The sequence below is a fragment of the Hoplias malabaricus genome, chromosome 1, assembly GCF_029633855.1.
Source record: "Hoplias malabaricus isolate fHopMal1 chromosome 1, fHopMal1.hap1, whole genome shotgun sequence".
Taxonomy (NCBI): Eukaryota; Metazoa; Chordata; class Actinopteri; order Characiformes; family Erythrinidae; genus Hoplias; species Hoplias malabaricus.
Window position 1 is genome coordinate 63,053,237 of NC_089800.1, and position 17,304 is coordinate 63,070,540.

General features: G+C 39.9%; 1 protein-coding gene across 1 annotated transcript in view; it reads left to right on the forward strand.

The window, feature by feature from the left end:
* slc35f4 (solute carrier family 35 member F4) overlaps positions 1-16,274 on the forward strand; it is a 32,391-nt gene extending 16,117 nt beyond the window's left edge. The window contains exons 2-7 of the mRNA XM_066681163.1: positions 7,787-8,087; positions 8,458-8,677; positions 10,085-10,210; positions 11,246-11,438; positions 12,468-12,557; positions 13,889-16,274. Coding sequence (XP_066537260.1) covers positions 7,787-8,087; positions 8,458-8,677; positions 10,085-10,210; positions 11,246-11,438; positions 12,468-12,557; positions 13,889-14,130 — 1,172 coding nt within the window. The 3' untranslated portion in view covers positions 14,131-16,274. The remainder of the gene's footprint in view (positions 1-7,786; positions 8,088-8,457; positions 8,678-10,084; positions 10,211-11,245; positions 11,439-12,467; positions 12,558-13,888) is intronic.
* The last annotated feature ends 1,030 nt before the right edge of the window (positions 16,275-17,304 follow it).

A 17,304-nucleotide genomic window follows, 5' to 3' on the forward strand; every position in this document is an offset into this window, starting at 1 on the left:
GATAAAATCTTTCTTCACTGTTTTTCATTGAAAGTTAAGAGGGTTTTTTTCCCTCCCACTGTAAAGTTACTGTTTTCACTGGACAGTGACAATATGTAAATGTAATGCCCACAGTTCTGTGTATGTGAAAGATCCTGGTACAGACCTCTGTGGTTATAACAACAGCAGCAGCTCAGATGTCCAGCGTTGTTGACACTGGTAGAACAGGGAAGGCCATGCTGCCTGAGCTAATCTGAGAAAGAGCCTGATAGAGCGGTGTAGAAAGCAAAGACTTTTCAGAGAGGAGTCCCTGAGGCCAGGCAGTTGGACAGAGCAGATCTCTGCAGGGGCTCAGATATGAGGACAAGACCTTGATCCCACATCACTCTAGAGAGTTTCTGAGTAGAGGACTAGAGCTGCTAAAGGGAGAGAGTGTGATTGGGGAAGGAGGGGGTTAGAGAGATGAAGAGGGTTTTTTAACCCTTGGATCACCTGCGCTCACCTATATTTGGCCACGTGACAAATGGATGCTGAACACAGAGGGGAGGGTGGAGAGCAGGGGGCTAACACAGCATAATTAATCTGAGCTGCTTGGTTACCTTCCAAACAGAGCGGAGGATCCACTAAGCGGGCAGGGAGGCGGGGAGAGAGACAGAGACTATGAGGGAGAGAGAGATGAAGAGAGAATGATTGCACTCTTCCATACTCACTTGAAGCCCGGTCTCCCTAGGAGACGCAGGATAACAGAATGACAGTGCAACTGCAACCCTAGTGCAGTTATATATGCAAAGAGAGAGAGGGCGAGAGACCTAGAGAGAGTTTGAGAAACTGGAAATGATTTGACAGTTGGAGGAAGAGACAGCACAAGGAGAAAAAGTGAAAAATAGAAAAGGAGAGCGATAAAGAGACAGAGAAAGAGTGGGAGTTGCAGTGAAGAAGTGTGTGGGGATGATCTGTCAGAAGTGTTGAGCTGTGTAGCTCCCACACATACACACACAGACACACACACACAGAGGCAGTACAGGGACAGACGGGAGGATGAAGAAACATTCCGCCAGAGTGGCTCCTCTCAGCTCTTACAGCACTCAGGTACTCACCTGCCCTATCTCTGAAGGTAAATATACTTGTTTTTGTTCTGAATACTGGAGCAGATAGAGTGAGAGAGGTGGGGTGGGGGGGGGTACCAAAGGAGAGCAAAAGAGAAAGAGAGTTAAATCCATCTTCAAAGACACTGATATATAAAATTCATAGTGCACGTGTTTTTACATGTGTGTGTGTGTGTGTGCTTGCACGCGCGTGCGCATTTTTCCTTTAGGAAATGTGTGCATGCGAAATGTGAGCAAGGCTCTGTTGGTTTATTCAGCTCTATATGTTAGTCTTTGCAAGAGTTTACTGTGGGGACAGGTATCTCACTGTGCAAAAGTCAGAAACATTGCTTGATTTATTTGATTCCCAGTCACAACGTCTATATAAATACTTATTTTTCAGGAGATATTCCTGAGGGCATGGTATAGTTTAATAATCCATTTGTAGATGGAAGGAGAAAATTAAAGAAATAAGAGATTCCATATGTGGTGTACAAATATGGTTAAAAGATATGGAAAAAATGGAAATTTTAACAACGGTGCAAGAGCTGGTAGATCACCAATGACCTGGTTGACCATCATCGTTACTACAGGTCTGAGAAAATATCCACAGGTGTTTCTGCCCATCTCCTCTACGGTGAGAGAAAACCACTCAATGGGTCTGAACGGATGAGTAGATGCGAGGAAGGCATAACTCAGAAAAGTTTTTTGCACTGAGATATGGAGTTTGATGCATTTGAATTTGGATTGTGGTGAGTTTAAAACGAACTTCCAACACTGTGCTTTAGAGATGTTTATAAGATGTCTGTGAAGATATGTACAGATCCCTGCACTGAAAGTATGTCTTCTGAAAGGAATGGGAGCAGGGCATGTTAAATACCTGTTTACGCATATAATTTCTTCTGGATATTAAAGACATCCAGGGAGGTTTCTGATTTTGCACAGTACGGTAGTCGCAATGATGAGATATACTGGTACTTTGCATTTAGTTTATCTCAAAGCTAATAAAACTGCTTCCAGATCTGGCACGGGCTATAGAAAGAGATAAGGAGATGTGGCAATAGAACCATCTTGACTTCAATTTGATGATGCTTCATCAATAAATAACTGCGATAGTCTGATGCAAAGCATAAGTGAAAGCATCTTTGGCTTTTATGACTAAGTTATAAGTGCATTCTGCATCTTATCTTCATGGTACTTGTGCTGTTGGAAAATATGGGAGCCATTTGAGCCCATTCTAGAAAGACTGTATGATTCTTTATAGCCATAAATAAGGCAAAATACAGTTTATAAACGTTTTGGATGTGGTGTTACAGAGGTGTAAACGCCACAGCTGGGTGGTCTCTGGAGGCTAATTCGGAGACAACTGATCATTATTAAAATAATTACTGGGGTTGCCTAAAGTAATTTACAGTTCGCTCTACACATAGCTAATGAAGATGATCCTGTAGCTGTAAACAGTTACATATTCTAAAAAAACTCTCAAAGCTTGTGGAAGAAGTAGAGCTACAGCGTTTCATTTTAACATTTTACTCTTGGAAAACTCATCCATAATTCAAGGCTATTTGGTTTTAAAGGGAATACGGAAATAAGGCAGTTGTGCATATTTTACATACTTTTTAGCTCTGCGGATGTTAAATTATACTACAAGTGTATTCAGAGGCTAAACTTATCAGTCCAAGAAAGCACTCTGGGTGGGTAGGCTTGCCTCCCCTTCTACTTGCACACAAGCACCAGGCTTTCACAACTCACACAGACTCCAAGGCTGCTTCTACATCTGCAGCTTTAATTAAAGCTCCTTTGTTTACAATTAGTTTGACCAGAGGGACATAGGTAAATGTTGTGTGTCTTTGTTCCTCCCAACATTTTTTCCTCACCACTGTTGCCTTTGGCTTACTCACATGGGGTTATTCATTTAGCTTATGTTTTAGTTTTGGATGTCTGTAAAGCTGCTTTGCAGCCCCATCTGGTTGTAAACATTTTTACACAAACAAATTTGACTTGACTTCAGATATTTTCTGCAGGCCTGAGCCAAAACTAGCAACCTCAAGACTTTATTCTCCGTTACATGTCAGTAAATCCTCACAGTGATTTTGAAGCTGTAATTTTAAAAATACAATGTAGTGTTCTTTTAAATTTGACTGTATGCAAAGACTTGCTTCTTGTATTTGAATGTTGAAAGTCAGAGAAGTTGTTGGGTATTTAAACCTGAGTAAAATATGGCTCTTAAACCTAGGCTAATGTGGTGCTGCTGGTCAGCTGTGGTGAGTATCTCCTGACAGTAGTCTGAGGAGAAACAAACCACAAAACAGCAATAGAATGTTGGACGCTCAGGGCTCATTAATGTGGGAGGGCAAGAAAGGTTATGTCCCATCTGGTCTGAACTGTCAGAAGAGTTACTGTGGCACAAAACACTAAAATGTTTAATAATACCTACAGGAGGAATGTGTCCTCCTGTAACCTAGTGGATAACACTACTGTCTGCCTTCAACACTGCAGAATGGGGTTCAGTTTCTCACTCAGTGCAACACGAATGAAAATCACTGGGCAAGACTTTGAACACTGCATTAGCTTACCCACAGTAATGTGAATGTAAATATAAATGTCACCTACCTAAACAGTATATAGGCTGGTGGTCTTCATTTTTTGGTTCTTTTGGTGTAAATGAGTTTAGATTTTTTTATGAATGCTTGCATAGTGATAAAATATAAGCACTGAAGCTGATATTTTCAGTGACTTCCTTGCAACAGCTACAAATTAAACACATCAATATATTTTGGATAAAAAAATATTTCCAACAGCAGTTTGTGTTGAATACTGGTGGTCTTTTTATAAAAAATCCCAGATTTGTTTTGTGATTCAAAATGTTATCTCATTCTCTGTCACAGAATAGAATAACTTGAGTCAGAATAAACTGAGTGCATCATTTACAATAATCATACCCCAAACAGGTCTTTTTTTGTGTGTTGTTACGTTCTTGTGTTCTTGGGAAACATCATCAGTCGCAGCCCAAGTCCTGTTCAACTTAAAACTCCACATCTAGCCAAAAACAGTCCAAATACCTGGATGTGCTATTGGTTTGGCCTGTATTATCGAGGATGCAACTGGGTCATGACTTCTGTAGACTTGAGGGTGTTAGATATCCCAGAAGGCAATTTGCAATCACCTCAGCGCAATTAATTTTTTCCCGCCACTGAGACGGTGACTCACTGGCGTACATAACAACCACAGCGTCCTCAGGAGTTTCTACTCACGAGTCGAGTCAAGTATGTATTACCATGTAGGGCAGTTTGAACTTGATGCACTTTGTATTGAGAAACAGCTTTGGTGTTAGAGTATTGCCTTAGTGAGGTCATGTACAGATGCTAGTCAGGATGAGTAATTCTAAATCAAAGTGATGGGGGGTACACTGTAGCTAACACTTGGCATTGAACTAGTGACCTTAGGTTCATATGCAGCCACTCCAGACAGTCCCATTTCGTTGGTCTATGCTTTTCTGTAGCAATTACAATGCATATACATGATTCTGTTCACATTAGTTAGTGAATTCAGTCATTTTAATGTGTGTCAGTAAACATTCGGATATGTAGTGTATGTTGAGAAAGGTGAGAATGTGTAAGTATGTTGTAGCTGCTGTGTGGTGTGCATAGCATATTGTTACACTTCTGCATGTTACAATGCTCTAATATAATACTTTAGACAGATTATATAGAGGAGGCTTGTGTGTGTGCAAATGTCTTCTCAGTGTGAAATATGTCAAAAATGTCATATGTACTTTATGAGAAATTCTATCATTTTAACTGGTATCTCAGTTGCAGCAGTATTACAGCTCACATGGAACTCATTCTGTGAGAAATTGGTGCAGACTGGAGGAAATGCAATATCAGATACCTGAAACATGAAGCTGTAGAAAAATGGGGAACCAGGAACACCTATTTGCCTGCTTCTGTTCAGGAATAGAAATGGAAATATATGGAATATATTTTTTCTATTATTGTAAGGTATTCATTGAATCAATCATCCACTGACCCTAATTATCCGTCCAAGCTAAGTTTCAATTCAATTATGTAATAAGACCTCGTGTAGATTGAAATGGTGATATAGTTAGTGTGTTAGTAAAGGGTTTCTTAACTTCTTGACTCAAGGTCCATTTTTGGTTTAAAATGTATTTTATTTTAACATTTCAACACAGTGTTATTTGGATGTCCCCAACTTACATTATTTAGAAATACGGCAGAATGGTGGCATATCCCTTTATGTTAGCATGATGCTAGTGAGTGTGGACATAAGATTCGCTGTCCAATGATGACGCATGATGGGAAATAAAAAATTTCCCTGCAATTTTCAGGGAAGTAGTGAACACTGGTGTTTTCAATGCTTTGATATAGGTTTGCAATATACGTACACACTTCCAGCACCTTACGCTCATCTCTAGACAATGCTAAGCATAGCTTCTCAGCTTGGTAACATTATGTGATAAAGGGCGATCTGGCTAGCAGGAATGTTTGCAATCACTAAAACTGGGTAAAAATCACACCAATGTCCAGAATTTGAGAAGATACAAAACAATCTTTTTACAATCTATCAAAGCAAAGCCAGTTCTCCTTTAAACCATTGGATACTATTGAACTGAGTGGTAAACCACATTGTTAGACACTCAAAGTTTCATTGTATGATCAAGGTTAGCTTCTAGTCTGCTTTATGAGTCAGAACTCAGGGGCACAAATCCTCTTGCGATTCTGAAAAGTGAAGTGAGAAAACCTGTGAACAGTGTGTTAACAACAGTTTTTATTTCCTATGGAGTACTGAAAGTGAGTGATACTCTTGTTCTAGTACTGTAACCAAAACTGCATGTGTCTGTATGTGCACATAAACTAATAATGATATCTGTTTTTTGACAACTTCAATGAAAAATATTTATAGAAAACCAATGGTGACCTAAAGGTGCGAAAGGTGTCTTCCGCATTTAACCCATCTGTGGCAGTGAACACACACACACACACACACACACACACACACTTCAATTAATGTTAGAAATTATGACTGGAGAACAAGGAGCCACCTGCCCTCTGCGTGTGTGTGTGTGTGTGTGCTGACCAAGCATGATGCAAGTTAGCAGTGATGGGCTAGCGCATGTCATCTTTTATTCCTGCCCTGGTGTAAATTGATCGCTCTGTGTCTACTGCATAACGGATCTTGGCGCTCTGATACTAGCACTATTCCCCTCAGTTCAAGCTCTCCTCACCTCTCAATCTCTGCTGCTAAATGTTTTGTTTTTTTTTACTTTGGGAACCCACTGCAGATCCCAAACACTATCTGCAAAACCCTGACATTTTCAAAAGTAAAATATGGTTTTGAAAGTTGGTTTTTACACAGGTTCTCTTATTCTGTTACAGTTTTTATACAACAAATGCTGCATTTCAAATGCCACTCAGCAATAAATTTAAGTTTCAGAAGAATTAATACAACATTTTTTAGCACTGGCTTTTTCTTTTCTTTTTTTTTTTATTTGCCTCACCACCTCCCACAAAAGACAAACTATCCCAAACAAAAGTAGGAATTGTGCTAATTGTGTTTCATGTACTTGAGCACAAGAGTTTTAGTGGTCTTAAAGGGAAAATGCACCAAGAAATGATGTCCAGGTTTGAACAGAATTTAGTTTGATAATGCAGATATTTTTTTTTTTTAGATAGTATTCTTTCAAGAGCAAGTACACTTACTGTGTTTTGCTTATTTTATCCTTGTCATCCAGTCAAATAGAATGTTTTTCTTTGCTATGGTGGTAGCGTTGTATTTTACTAAGAGTCCTTAATGCTCATTATTATCAGGGACACACATGGAAAAGGAGGAGGTTGGGACTAGCAAGAAGTGACCTGGTTAGCCTGACATTTATTTCTTCATTAACTGGAGCACTCGTGGCTTTGGTGTCAGTTTTCTGAGAGTGTCCAACTACATGCCTCGTCAATACAGCAGCAGTGCTGCTCCATGACCCTCTGGAGCTATTTTTGACATAAGCCTGGACTGTGCCACGTAGGCTGTTTTCTTTAATGATAGCTGCTATTAGTGCTTCACCTGCAGGTAACTGACACTATCAGCTACTGATCAATATATCCTTCCCCACAGGGACACAAACCAAAGATCTGAAATAGATCTTGACTAGTTTGGAAAAGTTCATTACAGCGCCCAGTTTGGCACAATGAATTAATATCAGTAGGTACATGTAAATATTTAATACACTGAGAGTGAAACTGAAGTGAAAAAATTAGACTACATTTTTAATAGATTATGTTGCAGATACGTAAAAAGATTAGTTTTAGAAATACTAAAAAAAAAATACACTCCAACACATCACAAGGTTATTGAATACCTGTGTAACTACAATTCTGAAGAACACACTTCTATTGCTTCGCAGCCTACTGCTGGTGTTTCATACTCATCTACACACGTAGAATTGGGTGCGGTGATGTAAGACTCATTTGCAGCTGCTCCACTGCATTCTATTGCCATTACTTTTAGAGTGCTTTTCTTATGCTCATTCTACAATGATCTGTAGAATCACTCTACAAGTGTCTGAATTCACTATTTTGAATATAGTGCATTTAAATACATATATTGGTACATAGTTAAAAGAAATAAATCTGCTTTAGAAAAGTGTTGCTGGTCTGCTGTGGTCCAGAGAGGGTATCTGTAATGAGCCACTACTGTTCTTTGATCTGTTGTAGGAGATGAAGGCTCAGACTCTCATGTGGAGACTCCAGCCAGCGAGGCTAGTGGAGAGGCCTCCTCGTACCAGACCTGTGTTAATGTGATTCTGAAAGTGCTGGGTGGGCTGTTAGTGGTCTTGTGTGTGTCCTCCTCCTGGGTTGGAACTACACAAGTGGTGCAGCGAACCTTCAAGTCCTTCTCCTGCCCTTTCTTCATCTCCTGGTTCAGCACCAACTGGAACATTCTCTTCTTCCCTCTCTACTACTCGGGCCATGTGGCTATCACCAGGGAGAAGCAGACCCCTATTCAGAAATTCAGGTGAGCATAGAGAAGGACCTCAGCATGTTCTAGTTCCTAGTACATAAAATGGATAAGAAATATATATATATATATATATATATATATATATACTCACACACACACATAGCCAATCCACCTACTAACCTGTGTTTTCGGATTATGAGAGGAAACTGGAGCCCCCAGAGGAAAAACGCACAGACACAGGGAGAACACGCTAAACTCCTCACAGACAGTCTCCAGTGGAGTTGTGTGACAGTGACACTACCTGTTGCACCACCATGCCACACTAACAATAATGAAGTATTCGCTTTTTTGGTAAATAATATTTTAGCTGTTGGTCCCTAGTGGACATAATAAAGACTTGTCTCTCTTGTGTCTCTTTGTAAAGGGAATGCAGTCGACTGTTTGGGGATGAAGGGATGACCCTGAAACTGTTTCTTAAAAGAACAGCACCTTTCTCAATCTTATGGACGTTGACTAATTATCTGTATTTGTTGGCGCTGAGGAAACTCACAGCTACAGATGTATCAGCACTCTACTGCTGCCACAAGGCCTTCGTCTTCCTCCTGTCCTGGATCGTCCTCAAAGACCGCTTCATGGGTGTGCGGGTCTGTAGCTTTAATGCAAATAATGAGCCTAGAAAAAGAAAGAGAAGATTGAATATTTTCAATTGCAAAGCCAATAAAGCCATTATTAACAGTGTTTCTTTAACAAGGGAGGAAATATATCCCAATAGCATGGAGATTGTGAACTACCAGTAGACCAATCAAAGCATCCAGGAAACCAGGTGCTGTGACATCAAAACCACAGCACTTTTATAGTGTTCAAACAAGCTTAAAAAAGCAAATACAATCTCATAGGCCTGTATGTTAATTTATATAATTGTTATTTAAATTGCAGTCAGAACATAAGTTAGAAAAAATTCCAATTAGGAATTTTCCTAATATAATTTATCACAATCTCTAACCGGAAACAGTGAATGCATGGGAATACATTACCGTAACATTCAAACTTTACAAACAGATACACATCACCTGTACCTAATAGTCTTTTAAATGGATGAGCCAGAGAGAAAACTACATGCTCATGTAAAAGTGAGTGATTGGTCCTCCTCTAAGTGTTATTCAGCTAAAGAAGTAATCAGTCTAAATAGGCTATAAGTTGTCAGCAAGATTTAACAACCGCATTAAGCTGTAAGTAGGGGGGTCACCTTTTGAAACAAGCCATATTTGATCCATTAATCTGCATTAAGCTGAGCACCTACACTTTAAACCAGTGTTTCTTAATGCAATCCCCCACCCCATCTAGCACAGTGGACTAAGCCATGCCTCAACACACCTGATCCAGCCCAATAAAAGGTTTGCTATCTGTTGATGAGCTGCATCAGCTGGGCTTAAGCAGGGAAGGGTTATAATAGGGATCCCCAGGAGCAGGATTAAGGAGCACTCTGACAGACCAAATTATAATCACTGTTCAGTATGTGTTTCTGATGACACAGCATTGGTTAGCTTCTGTTTTGAGAAAACAATATAGTTTCATAACTAGTGAATTCAGCTTTTGTGGACAGAGTCGTTCAGCTGTGGACACACAGCTTGTATAATCTCCATAGACAGGAACATACATGATGAAATAGGACGCCGGAGCCCAAGTTTACAATGCGTAATGCCAAATATCTGCTAGAGCAGAGTAAAGTCCGCTTAAGCACTATATTCTCTGGAGTGATGAAAAATTATCCAAAATCTTTGGTATGACTTGGAGTGGTGTGTGATTCACTACTAATCATCCACCTAGTGCAAAACTTTCCAGCAAGAGTATGTAGAAGCTTTTACAAACACACCCGATTTCAGAGGAAATCCTGAATGAGAAAGTGCCTACAAAGTTGTGGCCATACTGTCTATATGAAATACACATTTATTTATGAAATTAATTTGTGTTTTGATACAGAATGTATTGCAGTCTGATATGTTTAAGTAACTTAACTGTGAGCTTGGAATATGTCTATTTTCAATCCTCAGATTGTAGCAGCCATTATGGCCATCACAGGCATCGTCATGATGGCCTATGCTGATGGATTTCATGGAGATTCCTTCATAGGTGTGGCTCTAGCAGTAGGCTCCGCCTCCACCTCTGCACTCTACAAAGTGAGTACAGTAAGAATTCTGTTTTGAAAAACACCTTGTTCTTTGTGTCACCATATAGATGAATGATGAACAAGAATCTGTGATTTGTAAATTCTTTTGATCATTTACTAACACATGTAGAAAGAAAATATTTCCAACATTTTCACTGAGCAACATCATTCATTCATTCATTCATTCATTCATTGTCTGCAACTGCTTTTCCAGTTCAGGGTCACAGTAAGTCTGGAGCCTACCTGCAATTACTGTGTGCAAGGTGGGGACACACCTTTGACGGGGTGACAGTCCACTACAGGAAGAGCAGCATTAATGTATTTTGTAAATATAAACACATTTAGTATCTGATTCCAGCAACACACTACAAAATGATAGGAGTGGTTTACATCACCTTTCCTTGTATTTACATTTTTAATCATTTTGGAACTGAGGATACAAATGGTTGCAATGGTACAGGTAGAATTTTTACCCATTCTGGCTTGATACAAGACTTCAGCTGCTCCACAGTACGTTGTTGACTGATTTACTCTTGTGCCATAGGAGACAAAAATGTTGTGTTGTGGCAGATGAAGTTTTATTCTAGAAAAACTGTGAAAGCTTGCATTACACAAGTGGTTTGCTTTGGTTTAAAAGCAGCATCCTGAAAAGATCATGTCATTGGTGTTTAAGCATAGGTCAAGGTGCTGTTTTTCGAAATGCAAATAATCCAGCAGTTTAAGTGCAAGTAGTGGTTGCAGGGATAATATGTACTTGACTCTCTGTGATGTAAAATATTATCAAAATATTCAGGATTCAGGGAATCTGGAGAAGTCTCTAGATACATAAGGGAGAAATATACAACAACAAAGGCCCTGGATATTTGGACTCTTGTACACGTATATAGCAAAAGAACAGCAATAAATTTGGATCAAGGGTTTTCTGTGGTCACAAAACCCAAGTTAAAAAGCTAAAACATCAAATGAAAGCTGTCTGATCTTACTGGAATTTCACACCCTGGCCCACCTATTTGTTATGGAAGTGACTTCATCTCTCCACATCCAGGTGCTGTTTAAGATGTTCCTGGGCAGTGCCAACCTGGGAGAGGTGGCGCACTTCTTCTCCACCATGGGCATCTTCAACCTGATCTTCATCTCCTGCGTGCCCCTCATCCTCTACTTCACTAAGGTGGAGCACTGGGGGTCTCTCTCCTCTCTACCCTGGGGCTATCTCTGTGGAGTGGCTGGCCTGTGGCTTGGTGAGTACTCTGATTTACTGGAAGGAAACCAAAGCATAATATCATTAAAAAATCATTTTTGGCATCAAGCTCTATCACTGGCCCAGATATTGTTTTTCCTGCAGATACAACAGTGGAGTAAACTTTCAGTAGCGCTGACACAGGCACTTAATGCTTAGTAAGAGGGAGATTTGGGGTTTTAATCATCAGGTTACAGTCTGAAGTAGCATTTCATCACCTCAGCTTTCCAATATACCATGTGTCAGCAGGTGTAAACACCCATAGTAAGAGTTCCACTTGTTTACAGATTTTAAAAGCTAAAGTGCAGCCCTAAGGCCCTAAGTGTTCAAAACATGAAAAAGTCTTGCAAACTGCAATAATAATACAATATAAATTTTAATATCATTATATATTTACTAAAAGGGAGACTTATTTTAGAAATTTTACTATATGTTCAAAAACATTCATTCTAGATCATTTTGTACTAATATGTGTGTGCTAATGCTAACTTTCTCTAACGAATTTTTGCTTTCTCAGTTTCAAAACACCAATGAAATTATTTTAATTCAGCTCATCCCAAAGAGTCCCCTCATCACTCCAGTGTTTCACTGCTCAACTGTCCAACACTGGGGGTCTTTACACACTTTTAGCTGACACTTGGCGGGAACACACCCTGATGGGGCGCTGGTATTTCACAGGCGACACACATTCATACATTACTTACATACATTATGGACACTTTTGAGTCACCAACCCACCTACCAATGTGTATTTTTGGAACGTGGGAGGAAACCGGAGCACCCGGAGGAAACCCACACAGACACAGGGAGAACTTGACTTGAACTCACAAACTCCAGGCTCCTTGAGCTGTGTGACTGTGACACTACCTGCTGCACCACTGTGCTGCCCCAAGTGCACCTTAGAACAGCTGAAATTATACTTAATGTAATATTCATTGCAATATAATATAAAATAATAAAATATTTAAATATAATATTTATATTTTATTTTTTGTGCTTTTCTCTCTGTCTGTCTCTCTCTCTTTTCCAGTATTCAACATCCTGGTCAATGTAGGTGTGGTTCTCACTTACCCAATCCTCATATCTATTGGGACATTACTCAGTGTTCCAGGCAATGCAGGTGTGTTTGCTTAGAGCTTGTTCGATTAGAAAATGGACTTAGCTCCCACTCCACACAATAAATAGGATGCATACATCCCTACATTTCTGTACCACTTTTTGTTATAAATAACAATCTAGATTCACGAGTCATGTACAGTCCCTCCTCTTGATTCTTTTTCTTTCTTTCACTCCTAAACTGAGCAGTGTCTCAAGTGATCAGCATTTTTATGCTCCATTCCTCCCCAAACCCCCACTATTGCTAAAAGCATCCAAGTCATTACACAGCAAATTTATCAGCCTTGCCCAGCATCTCTCTCTCTCTCTCTCAACATACAGAAGAAACCTGATCATGAGCTTGTATCCTCACTAGCAGCATTAGCTCTATCTTAAAAGAGATGCTCATGTTGCCAAGGCGACGCTAAATGCTTGATGAAGGTACTTGTCTTTAGAAGCAGTCTGCCAAGGTCAGTAGGTTAATTCAAGCTTGGGTTTTCTGAAAGCTAAAACAATCCCTGAGCCACTGTGGAGGTCAGTGTGTTATACCACCCTGTGTGTGATCACTAAACCACTTACTTACTGTTCAGATGCGTCATTAACATGCTTTGTGAATGTGAAGTGGCAGTCATGGCTTCTTCTATTCTTCTGGTGCACATTAAAGAAGTAGTAAGACATTTCTACCACACAAAGCAGCAAATATTATTTATTAAAGAAAATAGGTATTATTGATACATTTGGTCTTTTTACGTTTAACTCACATAAGGTGAATTGTCTTTTTATTGAACCAGTCATGCACTACAGTGTGGGTCCCCCATATGGGGGCAGCCATGTTTAAAATAGATTTGTTTACACTTCCTATCTGACCACAGAACCTGGTTCCAGTTACAGTTTCAGTGCTGTCTAGGAAACTCCAGGCACATACTTTTGTAGTTAGATTAAAGACAAAGGCTATCTACTGGAGCATTATCTTGTTTTTTTGTTGGAGTTTATAGTTGTGTGACCTCATATTTATATCCCTGTAAAACAGCAAGTCATGGATGACCCCTTTAGATACATTCTTGACAATTTTGTTTTAAAAAAAACTGTTTGAAAAATGTTTTATTTTCTTAGTCTTTGCTTCAGTTTTTGTAAACATTCTATTATGGTTGTCCAGCCAGAATTATTCTTCTTCAGCTTTGGATGATCCTACTAGGAGTCGCCACAATGAATCATTACCATCCACAGATTTGACTTGGCAGTTGGCCAGGTTTTACTCTAGATGCCTTTCCAGACACAAACCACAAACCAAGACATTTCCGTACCATTACTTCCCTCCTGTCCCTTCTCATCCTTTTTGTTGTTGTTTATCTCCAGCTATTGATGTTCTAAAACATGAGGTGATCTTCAGCGTGGTGCGTCTGGCCGCTACCTGCATCATCTGTGTGGGCTTCCTGCTCCTGCTGCTGCCTGAGGAGTGGGACACGGTCACGTTGCGCTTCCTGGCCACCCTCGCTGACAAGAAATCAGAAGAGCACGGAGAGGAACTGACAGAGTCCAGCATTCACACTCGCAGCCGCAGCAGAGCTAACGGAGCAGTGTCCATTCCTATGGCATGACCTTCAGCCTCCAGATCACCTCTGAGCTGACCCTAGATGTACTGCTAGTGCTCTAGACAACAGCTGGAAAAGGCCACACTTAGGCAACGGCAACTTTTAGGGTGTTCCAGAGAGTTTAGATGGGTGGAGAATCATGGACAGAAAGCAGAACTTTGGGATCACGACTGTGACATCAGCCGCAACATCAACTGTGAGAAAAACCGGTGCAAAACAGAGACTCATGCTGTCACTTACCTAACCTTTAAGTGAACCAACACATGGGGCATTTTTCAGACTGGATTGAGAAGAAAAAATGTGTTGATTTACAGTATTTATTTTTCAGCTGTGATTTCATATTTGCATTTTAAATGGGGAGACAGACTCTCTTGATTAATAGAAGCCAATAGCATTTCCTTTTGCACGCCCTGGTCCTCAATCCCCATAATGCCTGTTTAACCCTGTTAAAACCCCCACATGGGCTGTATTCTGTGAATATAGACTCCATTAGGGCCATTTTGGCTCACTGTATTAAAATGAATGCATTCAGAGATAGCTACACTGTCAGAAAAACTGTCACTGTGGTGGTACTGTCAAAGGTACATATTCAGCCTTTAATTAGGGAACATAATTGTACCTTATTCTATTATATTTGTAGATTTTAAAATTGTGTTGAAAACCTTATTTCATGTTCAGGACACTATATTGCCAAATGTATTCACTCACCCATACAAATAATTGAATTTAGATGTTCCACTCAATTCCATGGCTACAAGTGTATAAAACCAAGCACCTTGGTATGCAGACTGCTTCTACAAACATTTGTGAAAGAAAGGATCATTGTCAGGAGCTCAGTGTATTCCAGCATGGTACCGTGATAGGACGCCAAATGTGCAACAAGTCCAGTCATGAAACTTCCTCACTACTAAATAACCACTGTCAGTGGTATAACAAAATGGAAGTGATTGGAAACGACAGCAACTCAGCCACAAAGTGGTAGGTCATGTTAAATGGCAGTGCGGAGTTAGTGTATGCTGAGGTGCATAGTGCGCAGAGGTCACCAACTTTCTGCAGAGTCAATCACTGCAGAACTCCAAGCTTCATGTGGCCTGCAGATTAGTGAATGAGAGCTTCATGGAATGGGTTTCCACGACCAAGCAGCTGTATCTAAACCTTACATCAACAAGCGCAATGCAAAGTATTGGATGCAGTGGTGTAAAGCACGCTGCCACTGGACTCTAAAGCAGTGGAGACATATTCTCTGGAGTGTTGAATCACGCTTCTCCACCTGGCAATCCGATGGATTAGTCTGGGTTTGGCAGTTGCCTGGAGAACAGGACTTGTCTGACTGCATTGTGTCATTGTGTAAAGTTTGGTGGAGGTGGGATTATGACGTGGAGTTTCTTTTTCAGGTGTTGGGCTCAGCTCCTTAATTCCAACTGATTTTGAATAATTTCATGCTGCCAAATTTGTGGGTAATGCTTCCTGTTTCAGCATTACTGCGCACCAGTGCACAAAGCAAGGTCCGTAAAGACATGGATGAGTGTGTTTGATGTGTAAGAACTTGACTGTCCTGACCACAACCCAATAGAACACCTTTGAGATGAATTAGAGAGGAGACTGTGTCTGACCTCACAAATGTGCTTCTGGAAAAATTGTCAAAAATTCCCATAAACACACTTCTAAACCTTGTGGAAAGCCTTCTCAGGAGAGTTGACACTGTTAAAGCGGCAGAAGTTGGGCCAACACCATATTAAACCCTATGGTTTAAGAATGTCATGTCACTCAAATTCATGTACGTGCAAAGGCAGCTGAGCGAATACTTTTGGCAATATAGCAATATGTTTTATTTATTTATTTATTTATTTAGCCAGTTCTATAATGAGATCTTACAAATATTCATCTCTCCTTCTGGAGAAGAGAATGTAATGTACCTTTATGGAACACTTCTGGACTTTAACAACACTGTTGTACCTTTGAAGGTGTATTTATATTGTTTGTACCTTTATTGACCAATCATGTACCTCCTACCGTACCTTTTTTTCTGAGAGTGTATAAAACAGAGCTTATTCAGTTCTATCTAATGGTATTATCCTGTACATAAGGAGTTGACAGTATGTTATGCCATATATGATCAAGAATCTTTTCTTTTTACAATGAAAGAAAAATAGAAATAAAGACCTGCTTCTGAATGTTCAAGACATTTCTTTCTGTTGTTGGGAAAAAACTAATCCTAAATGGCCTGAGCCTCCCATTTTTCACAGAGACAAGTAGACTCTCAGCCTCCTCAGTGGATTCAGCAGAATGATCAGTTAGTTCCTTTACTCTCACATTTGACAGTTAAAGGCATCTGGAAAAGGGTGGCAGGCCAAAGCACAAACTGTAGTTAACCACAGCAATGCTGCAAAGTCAGTGTCTTTTTCCACTGGATTTACTTCCATTAAGTTCCAACACTCTGCAATTCACCAATGTCAGCAAAAAAAAAAAACATCAGCATCCTAATTTTAGATCCTAATTTTGTGCCCTGTTACATAACGTCTTCAAATTTCATAATCTGTAAATATCTGTAAGGATAAGTTATTCATTTATCTAAAGAGTGTTGGTGTCTTTATTGACCTTTATTAAGGCTTCCATTTTTACTTGCTTACATAGTCTCAGAGAAATCTCTAGGAATATTTTCTACTTCTCGCAATTCAAGTTATCTCAAGCTCATCCAGTGATGTCGAGGTCTGGGCTCTGGGGTGATAAGTTCGTTATTTGCGAACACCAACTCTTTCTTTTATCTATTTGCCTTTCTCTGTCTTGTCTTCTTAGCAGCTACATATCCGTTCTGATACACATGACTACAGCTTGATGTTTGATTTATTTTACAGCTTATCTGATGGTGACTGTTTGGGTTTACAACCAGGTCTTGCATGGTAGGATTTCCATGTGTTGTGAAAGTGGACATAACTCATAAAAATAAATAGGTGTTGAAAAAAAACAAAAACAAAACAGTGTCTAGAAAAGCACCTATTTATTTTTATGAGTTACGTCTGGTCTGCCAACAATCCACCACATCCACAACAACACAAGGCAGGCAACACACACTGGGCAAGGCATGAGTGCATTCTTGCCCAGTCACTCACACACTGCATTGCCACGCAACATACAAGTGTGTGTTTTTGGATTGTGGGAGGGAAGCAAAGTACCTTGAGA